The sequence below is a fragment of the Pollachius pollachius genome (assembly GCF_949987615.1).
Source record: "Pollachius pollachius genome assembly, chromosome: 2".
Classification (NCBI taxonomy): Eukaryota; Metazoa; Chordata; class Actinopteri; order Gadiformes; family Gadidae; genus Pollachius; species Pollachius pollachius.
In genome coordinates, this window is record NC_136935.1 from 48,450,469 (window position 1) to 48,463,460 (window position 12,992).

The 12,992-nt window shown below is 44.4% G+C and overlaps 2 protein-coding genes across 3 annotated transcripts; one reads left to right on the forward strand and one right to left on the reverse strand.

Annotated features, from left to right (window-relative positions):
* Positions 1-1,265: 1,265 nt before the first annotated feature.
* cbx8b (chromobox homolog 8b) lies at positions 1,266-4,452 on the forward strand. Its single transcript, XM_079729136.1, has 5 exons — positions 1,266-1,433; positions 1,883-1,926; positions 2,261-2,326; positions 2,463-2,529; positions 3,033-4,452. Exons 1-5 carry the CDS (start codon positions 1,365-1,367, stop codon positions 3,921-3,923), a joined length of 1,137 nt encoding a protein of 378 aa, XP_079585262.1. The 5' UTR covers positions 1,266-1,364; the 3' UTR covers positions 3,924-4,452.
* An 836-nt stretch (positions 4,453-5,288) lies between these two features.
* Positions 5,289-8,480, reverse strand: cUnh17orf67 (chromosome Un C17orf67 homolog). Of its 2 annotated transcripts, none has more exons than XM_079729139.1 (4): positions 8,359-8,480; positions 6,939-7,039; positions 6,043-6,172; positions 5,289-5,839 (listed from the first exon to the last, which is right to left on the reverse strand). In XM_079729139.1, exons 1-3 carry the CDS (start codon positions 8,411-8,413, stop codon positions 6,056-6,058), a joined length of 273 nt encoding a protein of 90 aa, XP_079585265.1. In that variant the 5' UTR covers positions 8,414-8,480; the 3' UTR covers positions 5,289-5,839; positions 6,043-6,055. The 2 variants fall into 2 exon arrangements, with proteins under 2 accessions (XP_079585265.1, XP_079585264.1); XM_079729138.1 differs by having other exon boundaries at positions 5,290-5,842.
* Between the last annotated feature and the right edge of the window lie 4,512 nt (positions 8,481-12,992).

Consider the following 12,992-nt stretch of genomic DNA (forward strand, 5'->3'; position numbering starts at 1 on the left):
TGAGCTTACCAAGTTAAATTCAACAAAATACCCTTGAAATCTGTACAAATAGTAGACCTACAAACACTAACGTATTTGGCCTGCTTGTTTTGAAATACATTGCCTCATGATTTCTATAAATGTTCCTAAATATTTAGGATACCTATTAGATATATTTAATTATTGTGCATGCTCATATATATATTTATTTATTTTAGGCCATTATTTTTGCCCTTTTAAGAGGCCAGTCTAGTTAGCATATTTGCCTATTATTATTAGACTAGACCTATTGTTTTTTAAACCATAATTAGCTCTAATAATAATTCAAAACAATATGTTACAGGCTATTCCGGCGACCGTTTCATAGCCTACAAGTAAATATGGTTCGCATTGTTGTTTTTCCAAAAACGTGTATGAATAAATAAATAAGGCTATATTCTGCTATAATTATCAAAAAACGAAAACTTAGGGGATACTTCGGCGTAACGCCTCTTGTTTTAAAGGTTATTTTCCACACACTGTAGTGTTCTCAAAAGATACAATTAGGCCTGCATCTCAGGTGAAAGTAGGCTACATTAGTTATTTAGAATACACGTTAGAAAGCCTATAGACGGCCGTAGCTGCTTGTCGTTTTATTTATTGTATGATGCGATAGTAAGGGCGACTTTGAAATATAATTCAAACGATGTGGCGCATTATTGCACATTTACATGCAGCCCCGGCTGTATTTACATAATAACAACGTCGTTCATATCAGCGCTGGGTAACGTCACAGGCCTACGGAGAGGAAAACCATGGACACCTACATGGTTCCAGACTTTATTTTAATGGCTGATAACCACATCGCTGGATGAACTAAATTAAACGACGTGCGTCGTGCTTCCTCCCGTGTCTCTTCCTTCACAATACAACGCACTGTGTCTAGAAATGTACGTTATTGATCAGCGAAACAAAGGTGTCGTCGTCACATCTCGGCTATCTCCGCCGCGTTTACGAACGACGAACGATGTCAAAAAAACCTCGCGCGAAATTGATCCCGACGCGCCAAAGCACAGCGACCATTTTCCCGGAGACTCCACACTCACAGCCCTCGTTTGAAGCCCCACCCCTTCACTTAGCAACCTCAAACACGTAGCAACGCCTCGACCAATGGCATGGCCGCAAACGGTCCCACCGACTGCGGTCTCCTAGCAACACTGTAAAAATGTGATGACGTCTATTCTGTCCGGGAGTATTATGGTCTGTCGGGAATCCAGTCCGCCGCGCCGCGCCACAGACTAGGGAGCTGCTGAGGAAAAAAAACAAACCTCTTCCCTTCCCCGTTGGCTTAGCGGGCACCGAGCTAACGGCGGGAAGAAGACGTGCTTCACGCGCTTGAAGACAGCATGGAGCTGTCTGCGGTCGGGGAGCGCGTGTTCGCCGCCGAGTCCATCATCAAACGGAGGATCAGGAGGGTAGGTGGTGCCAAAGCACTGGGTCCAATGCAACTACCAACCACCGCGGCGCAATGAACACAGTGGTTTCAACGTGTTCAATGCACAACCATGCTGGTGCATTGAACACGGCGAAGCCTCTGTCCAATGCCCCGTGGTGGTGGTGAGGTAGTGGGTGATGGTGCATTGAACACTTTCTCCCCCCGAGGCTATCCCGGGTGTCATGTGTTTCTGACACCGCGCAGGGTCGGATGGGGTACCTGGTGTGGCGTACTACTGTCCTGAAAGCACCACCACCACCACCATCACCGTAGTGGTAGTGGTGGTGGTGCATAGAACACAGTGTTTCCCGGAGGCTAACCCAAGTGTCGTGTGTGTGTGTGTGTGTGTGTGTGTGTGTGTGTGTGTGTGTGTGTGTGTGTGTGTGTGTGTGTGTGTGTGTGTGTGTGTGTGTGTCTGACAACGCGCAGGGTCGGATGGAGTACTTGGTGAAATGGAAAGGCTGGTCTCCCAAGTAAGTCGCCCTTCCTTCCCTTCTTATGTCGTTTTGTGTTTTGCGATCGTCGTGGGTTCGGATCCCCCCGTCCTGCCGGACTCGCCGCATGCGTGCGGGAGCTGTCTTCTCTCGCGGGGCTGTCGTTAGCCACCGCTAGCACGGCTTGGCTTGGCAGTGGGTGGGTGGCGCTGCACGCTGAACACGTTAGCTCGGTGGCTAATGCTACAGACTGTAGCTGGGGACCGCAGGGTGCCTGTGCTCTTGCCTACAGGCTGCCCGTGCTCGGGCCGTGGATCGCGTGTTCTCGTCGCGTGTTGCGGGGGGTAAAACGTGCGCCTCATGTCTCCTGCAGGTACAGCACCTGGGAGCCAGAGGAGAACATACTGGACTCGCGTCTCTTCGTTGCTTTTGAGGAAAGGTAAGGGACTCATTCATAGCCTATGTTTTGGTTTTAATCCGAGTCGATGTATTGATATGGTTCGATTCCCAATAATCAATGCCGGGTGAACTTTGCACTCTTGACACTAGAAATGGGTTTTGCGGTTTTGCTACAGGGAGCGCGAGAGGGAACTTTATGGGCCCAAGAAGAGGGGTCCCAAACCGAAGACCTTCCTGGTTAAGGTGAGCAGTTATTGTGTGTGTGTGTGTGTGTGTGTGTGTGTGTGTGTGTGTGTGTGTGTGTGTGTGTTTGATGCTAATGGACGAAGTCATGACGCGGCTATGTTCACAGTCAGCAGCTGTGTTGTTATGATCGTCGCTCTGCGGTCAGGACCTCTCTGACGCACTCAGTCGTTTAGTTATATTTAGAAAGCTAAAGCAAATATACCAGTGGTTTGGATCGCAATTGCTAAATGGAATCTGAAAACATTGTGTTTATTTAAGCCATGTACATGTTGCTATAAAATAGAAGCTTCTAGTAGCATATTCAAAGGTCTGATGTGAAAATGATGAAGTACGTTCATGTCGCTTTTTTGTAAAGTTACAGTTAAAAATGAACTAAAGTTGTATTTTTTTTTTTTGCTTTGTATTTTATTGCTTTGTGAAATATATCCAAAAGTACAATTCAAATTAGCTCCTTGTGTGTAAGCGTGCCGCTCTGACGGTTTGCGGTTCTGTTCCCGCAGGCTCAGACCAAAGTGCGGTCCTATGAGTTCCGGAGCGAGGCGGTCCGAGGGATGCGTATCACCTACCCCATCCCGGAGCCCGCGGCCCCCCCACGGGCCAGGGAGGGCCTGAGGGCCGTGGTGCCCACCATCTTCCCCCCCAGCACCGTCAACCGGGGCGAGAGCGTCCGCGTCTGGGCCCCCGAGCCCGAGCGCGAACACCGAGGATCCGCGAGGCCGGGTGGCCAGGCCCCGGAGCCCAAGAAGAGGGGCCCAAAGCCCAGGCTCCAGTTCAAGATCAGCCGAGAGGGCCCGACGCCGGCGCACTCCGACCCCCACAAGAGGAGGCCGGAGGTGGAGGAGGCGGCCGGCTACACCTCCACCTCTGCCCAGCGGGGGGCGCTGCTCCACGGTGATGCGGGGGCCAGGGGCTCGGCCCCGGGGCCCACAATGAAACACAGACTCCATCAGAACCGCGCGCACGCCCACAAACACCACCACCACCACCACCACCACCAGCACCACCGCCATCACACCCACGTGCATCTCAGGGCCCTCCCCTACGGGGCGCCCCATCAGCAGGCGGTCCACTCGAGGCCCGGGGCCGGCGCGGGCCCCGCGGCCCCGGACAGGACTACGGGGGCCCCCGGACACAGGGCCCCCACGCACTTCAAGCACAAGTCAAAAAGCAACCTGAGCCAGCTTCGGACAGCGCTGTTGTCCGCGGAGAAGCCGGCGTTCCTGGAGAGGCTGTCTCCGACCCCCCCGGCGGGCGACGGGGAGCGGGTGAAGTGGCGGCCGTCGCTCGCCAACGTGGAGAAGGTCCTGGTGACGGACGTGACCAGCAACTTCCTCACGGTCACCATCAAGGAGAGCAGCTCCTCCCAAGGGTTCTTCAAGGATCAGAGATGATCTCTGTGTGTGTGTGTGTGTGTGTGTGTGTGTGTGTGTGTGTGTGTGTGTGTGTGTGTGTGTGTGTGTGTGTGTGTGTGTGTGTGTGTGTCACACGGCGTGCATACATTTTGTTGGACATATGTGTATATAGATCAAATTAAATATATCTATTATCACAATGTATATTAACATGATAGTGTGGCCCGTTTTTTGTTTCATGCAGTAGGAAGGCCGGCATTATGTACAGAGCTTGTAAATTATACTATTTTGTAAGGATTCAGCAATCATTTTTTCTAAATTTCATACTTTTGAGTCAAACATAGTTTTCCTATAAAAATTAATTAATTAAGGTTGGCAAAGCGATTGATCCAGCCTCTCTTTGGGGGCGGGCTTCAATCGGCCTCGATTAGAAACGTCACGTGGACTCGCATGTATACTCAAATGTTCCCAACTGAAAATAATTGTTTTGCACTTTGTTTTTACTTCATTTGTGGACTGAATCGATTTAGTTCCGGTTGTATTGTGTTTTGCGTTTGGTTGTGCAGAATAGGCCTAATTATTTTCCAATTGTAAACGAATTATGCAGGAAAATAAAATAAGTTTCATGCTAAACCTACATATGTCTCTTCACGTTACTATTTTTCCAAACCGAACAAAGGCCTATAAGGTAAGCGGTCTGTTAATGAGATTAGGTTATGCTATAGCCAATAAAGGCATTTTGAAGAAATTGTAAAGTGCTATTAACCGTATGACGATTTAAATAGTTGAGAAATTAAGGCCTTCGTTCTAGTTTGGCGAACAGATCATTTAGACCCTACAGTCCGTTATGCCTGATATTAGAGTGTCCTAATGAAAAAGATTGAAGTGCTGAATGAAATAGACTTGATGTAGAACAATTATTTCATTTTTTTAAAGTCTAGTAATTGAGTTTAAATATATAAAAGCCTAAAGTGCAGGGTCAAAATGACCATGGGATGTGGGCCTAACACAGGATGCGTTCTTTAACGTTTAATTGTATAGGCCTCTCCTTCACTTTAAGATTGTGCACTTTATAAAAGTCAACAGAAATCAAGGTTATATTAGAACATTCTAAGAGGTAATATTTCTTATCTCCGGAAGTGGAAGTAGACTTTAGATTATGTCCTATTTTCGAAACCGACAGAAATCTGCTGAAAATAATTCGGATGTCGCGTGGCACCGCGGTAATACGATATTATTTATTCTGTTCGGAAAGGTTAAATCACAAAACAACAGCATGCACTAATAGTATTAGGCGTACTTTTATTAAAATTTTCCATGGGGAACATTTTTAATTTTGTTAGTTAATTTTAAGTTTATTTTTATAGCCTATAGCTTTAGGCCATTAATAAGGCTTTTTGGGAGACAGTTCAGTGAATAAATACGACTAAACAAAATATATTTTCCTTAAAGAAAATGAAACTGGTTAGTTCTGGAAAGAATAAATAGACTAAGGGAGTTGACCTAAGGTTCGAATATAGAAATAAACCATCTGCGCTTCGCATAACAGCTTCAAATCGCTTTGAGAAGAAAATCAGGCGGACAGAACTACTAATCTGGTCTCTGTTGAAAACCTGGATTCATTAAATAAATTGAGCCAATTGAATAGCATTGACTGTCAAACCGATGATATAGTCATATTTGCATTTATTTTTAAATTAAATTCGTACACAATTTCCAATGTGATACATGAGTCAAATAGACAGTTTAAGAGATCCCACACCTAGAATATGAAGGTCTAGGCTTATGCGTTTAATGTTTAGATGATATCACTCTATAGTGAATCACTTGATATAGGCCTGCAGGGAAACAGCCCAACATAGAAGCGCGCGCTCGTCTTTGATTCCTCATCGGCGTCTTCATTGTCATCGTGCGTCCGTCGGGTCACGTGGTGTGCGACACCTGGACGCGGTCCCCTACTGAAAGGAACAGAGGACAGAATAAGAACAAATGTTACGTTAAAGGAACCCCTAAATCCCATCTTTTTTAGCGGAAACACACCAAAGGTTTCCTCATTAACAAGGATTAAAACCATTAAAACTCAAGTAATTCGAGTTCACAAATTAAAGGCTGTATCGAGAAAACCCCGCGGTGACGTTACGGCTTGCAGGTGACTGACCTCCAGCTCGGCGCTAGACGGGGCTTCCGTAGTTGCGGTCGCAGCGCGGGTAGCAGTGGGGGTTGAGCCAGTGCTCCAGGTTTGTCTCCTGGGCCCTCTGGTCCAGAGCCTGCATGTGCAGCATGTGCTCCTGGCACAAGACAGTAAATAGGTTTAAGTGAGCTGTGTGTAAACATGTGTTCATAGTGTGGGTGTCAGCATTTACCGGGACAGTGTCAAAGTGTATAAATCTGTTTTTTTCTAATGTTTGACGATAGTTTTTAAAATGTTTACTGCGTTTCACAGAGGGAAAATGACACCAAAACAAAAAACAACATTTCCTTAGGCTATATATATTCGTCCATTTGGTCAGTGGTTGAAAGCCTATAGGCCTGTTTAGATCCAATTTATTGAAATTTAAAGAAAAGTAGCGCAGGCATTTACGTATTATTGATGCAGAAGCAATCATAATACTGATATATAATAATATATATAATATAATGATAATATTATTATAATTAATTATAATTAATAAATTATAATGAATCACTTTGGGTCAGAAGATCAATGAAAGTTAGAAGAAACTTAGATTTACCCCTGAACAATAATTAATAATTATAAGCACTAGGTTCAAGTTCCCACCATGAAGTAAATATTGTACCTAATTGAATTGCATAATTTGTTTTGTCTTTCTTTATTATTAGCTGGATCCAATCTTGCACCAAAATCGACAAAAATCAAGTAATTAGATTTCCATTGAAATTTGAAAGAGTTCCATCAGCAGACTGTGACAAACACAAATAAAAGAAGCAGACAATATTGACGTTTTAAAGTACACAGAAAAAGAAAGATGTGTGGAAATTCCAACTGTTCCTCTGATGATGCAACCGTCGACCTTTGACCTCTGTGAACCTTACCCTCATTGGCTCGTCGGGGTGGCCGGCCTTGGCCGGCCGTTCCTGCCTCTTGCTGCGGAAGAGCTGCTTAGCAACGCTCTCCTTTATGATGGGATTGGCATCTGGTCATAGCAACAAAAATACAAATACACACCAACGTGTTCGCTTATGAATGTCCTTGTTATGTACATTCACCAGATCTCCTGGCAAGCAAAGTATATTTGTAAGATTTGAGTCAGATTCATATTGCATGTATTTTAGAAAACATTCAGAATCCTCCTAATTATTAGCCAGAGTAGGTTAAAGATGGTCTTTATTTCAATGTTTGAAACTGGGCTTTGAGGAAAGAGTGGGCTATTGGAAAATCCAGCTGCTATTTCCCAGTACTTCTAGGTGTTGGTGTGTCTTGTGCAGGATGATACACTACGGTCAATAAGGGGGGGCTCATTCCCCAAACATATAGTCCCAGGGGAGGCTCCCCCCCCACACACACACACACACACACGCACACACGCACACACAAATACACACACAGACTTCTTCTCTCCCTTACTCCCCATCCCAGTACTCTATTAGAAGGAAAGAGTTTTTTAGGGGGCCTACAGGAAACAAAAGTGTCCATTCAGTCCCCCCTCCCTCCTCGAACCTTGCCTGCAGAGCATGTGACCCACAGGAAGAGGCTGACCCTCTCTTCCTCTCTGCTAGGAAAGGAGGGTGTGTGAGAATGAGGCAAGCTCGGTCAACACAAGGGCTGCGCTGTGTAGCCCAAACCCCCGTAGCCCTTCCCAGCGACGTGGCAAACCACACTCTCCAAACACAGATTGCACTATTTAATATTATTTTGCTATGGTTTACTGTCATGGTTCCTCTCTTTATCCTTTTCTTAACTTTTAAAACCTTATCCAAATCTTTGGGATTTTTTTTATTTTTTTAAAGTATCCATCTAGTCGAATGTAATATAAATTTGTTGTGCAATTTAATGAGAATATTTGTGTTATGTAAGTTATTATGCATTTTATTAAATGCACAGCCCTGGTTTTTTGGAATTAATAACCAGAGAACAAATGTTGACACAAAACGACCACACAACCCAAACATGCATCAGCATTCTGTATCAAATGGAAAGCTGATTGGCCTAATCATTATGTCTCCCAAACATGAGATTTAACGTTTCCTTAATGCTAAATAGTTTGTGTGTACATTGAGTAATGCATGAAATGTAATATATATATATATATATATATGTATATATATATATATATATATATATATATATATATATATATATATATATATATATATATATATATATATATATATATATATATATATATACATATATATATATATATACACACACATCTCAACAGAATTTTCATTCTACCTAAGGCCCAAAATGATAGACGTACAGTATATTGCTGTGTTTGTTCTGTGAACCTACCTGTGTAAACTGCAGCCAAGATCAGGAAAACGAAAACCAGCGCGAATGTCTTCATGTTGTTCACCTTTGCTTCCAAAGGCTGTAGTTCTGTAAGACACTGTCTGCAGGTCGAGGAGGCTCTACCACTGTAAGACGCTGTCTGCAGGTCGAGGAGGTTAAAACCTCCCCACGTCACTGACACCCAGAAAAAACACCGAGATTTAAATAAAAAATAATTAAATAGTAAGAAAAATAATACTGAGGAATTATGGACATTTTAATTATAATATTAATTTCATTTAATGTATCTTGTGCTCTTATGAACATTTGGTGTATTAATTAAATATCATAATTCCTGCGACGGATTCGTCAAGTAAATCAAGAATGTTTATCCAGGTTGTAATTTATATTTCCACCACCAGGTGGTAATGACGTTCAATTCTATTCTATTTTTGACAGCTCAATTTCATTAACGTTATTACGTAATTAAATCCACACCAGATTACTAGCACACATGCGTGGACGCACACGAACACACACCAAAATACACCAAAATACCTTAACTTGACCAATTCAGAAACCAGAAACGTGTCGCCTAATATTTTGCTGAATTCATGGATATCGTGTTTATTTTCTTTAAAGTCATACGATATGTCTCTACATCAAAGGTGGCTTAGGTATAGGCCTATATCAGATCAATGCATCAAAAACAAATATCATGGCGAGAATTAATAAAAATAAAAATAAAAAGGCGCATCAACGTTTTGAATCCGACGCGTCAAAACATGTCAAACTGCGTCATTGTTTCGATTTCCGCATACAGGCTGCTGATGTAGCAGCGTGATAACGGACGGACAGCTGTCGATGTTTTGTTTTTGACTAAAGCTGCAGAAGTATCGTCTGATCTGACATGGGACGGTTGTGAGGAGGAGGCAGTGAAGGGCTGCAGCCCCCCACGGAAGGGTGAAGGAGTGACAGGAAACCAGACCGAGGGGCTTATCTCAGCAGAGGACAGAAGCAGCTGCGGCATCCAGCAGTAGGACATCAGCAGGAAGCTTTTGCGGTGTTATAAACACGACTTGGTAGGCGGACCACCAAAGCCTTTGTTGTTATCAAACATACCTTTTAAACGCAGTATATCTGCACGATTCGCACTGTGACATCGCCGGTGGACGGTGCATATAACGTGCATATACCATGGACGATCAGATATGTTCTGCAAAAACCAAGGCTAATTAATATCGGCCCGTTGAGTATAGTTGACGGCGTCTGTTCCGGAGGAAGTGCATACGACCCACAGGTCATACATGTCGAACATGGATGGAGACGAGGTGCAGGATGACCGCGGGTCGCGGGAGGAGTGGACGCTGCTCTTCTGGACGTCCCTCGCGGTCATCATACCCGTGGTGATCACGTTGTGGTGCAGCACCCAGCGCTCCAAGCGGAAAATACACACCAAGTGGATGTGCTTAGTGCCAAAAGCCCAGCCAAAGCTGTGCGACTTCAGGTAAGTTAAAATGTCTTGTATCCGTTCACTCGTTAGCCTGGCACCCTAAGTACTCCTATAACAACCACTCTGAACGCTTGAACATAGCTTCAAGTGTAGGTATGACTGTAGGACGGCTAGGGCTACGTATGACACTGATAACATGTTTGCGAGTGCGGAAGTATTACCTTCTCTGAGTTATAACTTCAAACCTGGCAACGGGGGCGGCATGTGGCTTAGGAGGCAGAGACACTCTCTGTCCCAGAGCGAGACACCTCACATGGTTGACACCGTTGTCTGTGTGTGGATGTGTGTGTGAATGGGTGAATGTAAGACAATATTGTAAAGAGCTTGTGGCCACTGGTTAGAAAAGCGCTGTGCTATAAATGCAGTCCATTTTCAGATGCAGACAGCATCCCCAGCATGAGGGACCGAGGCCGCTGTGACCTGGGCGAGTTCCGCAGCCTCGTCATCCCCCACCACTACCTGTACAACGTCAACAAGCTCCGCCGGAGACACCCCGAGGACTACAGCAAGGTAGAGCGGGGACAGGACCCAAGCATCACCTGCTGCAAGCGTCCTGTACGACCAGAAGGCCAGAGCGGGACGGCGTGACAAACAACTAACACGAGAGAGAGAGCCAGAGAGAGAGAGGGGGGAGAGAGAGAGAGGCAGAGAGAGAGAGGCAGAGAGAGAGAGAGGCGGAGAGAGAGAGAGAGAGAGAGAGAGGGAGAGGCAGATAGAGAGAGAGGCGGAGAGATTGAGGGGAGAGAGAGAGGCGGAGAGAGAGCCAGAGAGAGAGAGAGAGAGGCAGACATAGGGAGGCAGAGAGACAGAGAGATAGGCAGAGAGAGAGAGAGAGAGAGAGAGAGAGAGAGAGGCAGACATAGAGAGGCAGAGAGCCAGAGAGAGAGCCAGAGAGAGCGAGAGAGAGTTTTATGCACGATTTTCCACCAGCAAATAAAATGAGTATGTAAATAGTTAAATCCTGTATCATTGGGTCAAGACTTTTATTTTGATATGTTGCTAATGTGGCATTCCGGATATCCTGCAGGTACGTTGAGCACAGAACGTGTCCGCATGAAACATTTGTTATAAGTAATTTTACCATTGTCACTTATCTCTAGACGGTTGTTTAATACACTTCTGATATTTGGCATAGTATTGTTCTTTTATTTGATTTTTGATTTTCGTTTGCAATTTGTAATATTGTATTCATTTTGTCTTGGCGGACCAGGAAATGTTTAAAACCTGTCCTTTATGTTTGCTGACCCATTGTGCAGGTAACCGATAAGTTGTTTTAGTTTTATGTATGTTTAATCCCACTTGTGGCTTTGTTAGCACAATCTAGAATGTCTATTCTTTCCCGCCACCTTTGTGTTATCGCCGGTCGCCACATGAGTGGAGGGTTCGTAATTACGCGACGTGAACGTCATCGAAAAGCTGCATTTTTCGCAAGTTCCCACATTTTTTCGCAAGTTCCCGAAATTTTTGCAAGTTCCCCCAATTTCATCGCATAAAATTGCATGAATATGCCGGATATTTCATCGCATTTTTTAAGAAAACGTGCCGCATAATCAAGGATTTTTAGCCGCAACAATCACAAAAAAACGCCGCATTTTTCTGGAGGGACTGATTGTCGGTCTTGTCCACGCCAGTCGCAGGGAGCGAGACGTGACATACGAGACATGTAGTCTTTCTCATTGTGTTTTCTCTACAGCCTTTAACTGAACATTTGCACGATAAACGGTCAAACTCTTGACATGAAAAATGATCATTTAAATCCACAAACAACATGTGTAATCAGGGGCATATAAAGAGTGGGACCAGAAAATAATTACTTTCTCTCCATTGAAACCCATTCATATTTCTCGATCTCATAGGTCCCATGGGCTCTACCGGAAGGGCGTGACTTCGCCACTGTATAACGGACAGACCGCTCTCGATGTTTACTGTGTTTCAAACAGGGAGAATGACACCAAAATAAAAAACATTTCCTTAGGTTATATTCTTCCATTTGGTCAGTGGTTGAAAGCCTATAGGCCTGTTTAGATTGAATTTATTGAAATTTAAAGAAAAAACATTGCACCATAATCAACATAAAAATCAAATAATTATTTCCATTGAAATGTGAAAGAGTTCCATCAGCAGACTCTGACAAACACAAATAAAAGAAGCAGACAATATTGACGTTTTAAAGTATACAGAAAAAAATCCTTAGATGTGTTGAAATTCCAAATGTTCCTCTGATGATGCAACCGTCGACCTTTGACCTCTGTGAACCGTACCCTCATTGGTAGCTGGATCCAACATTGCACCATAATCAACATAAAAATCAAATAATTATTTCCATTGAAATGTGAAAGAGTTACATCAGCAGACTCTGACAAACACAAATAAAAGAAGCAGACAATATTGACGTTTTAAAGTACACAGAAAAAAAAATCCTTAGATGTGTTGAAATTCCAAATGTTCCTCTGATGATGTAACCGTCGACCTTTGACCTCTGTGAACCTCATTGGCTCGTCGGGGTGGCCGGCCTTGGCCGGCCGTTCCTGCCTCTTGCTGCAGAAGAGCTGCTTAGCAACGCTCTCCTTTATGATGGGATTGGCATCTGGTCATAGCAACAAAAATACAAATACACACCAACGTGTTCGCTTATGAATGCTGTTGGTGTTGTTGGTGTGTCTTGTGCAGGATGATACACTACGGTCAATAAGGGGGGGGCTCATTCCCCAAAGCTATAGTCCCAGGGGAGGCTCCCACCCCCCACACACACACACAAATACAAGCACAGATGCACGCCCACATGCGCACGCACACACACCCCTTAACCTCCTTCTCTCCCTCGCTCTACATCCCAGCACTATAGAGTGGCAACGTCACACCCCTTCCGGTATAGGCCATGGGAACTATGAGATCGAAAAATATGTACGGGGTTCAATGGAGAGAAAGCAATTATCTTCTGGTCCCAGTCTTTATAGGCCCCGGGTTACACATATGTTGTCTGTGGATTTAAATGATTATTTTTCATGTCAAGAGTTTGACTGTTTATTGTGAAATTGTTCAGTTTAAGGCTGTAGAGAAATCACAATGAGAAAGACTACATGCCTCGTATGTGCCGTCACGCTGCCTGCGACTGGCGTGGACAAGACCGACAATCTCTCCA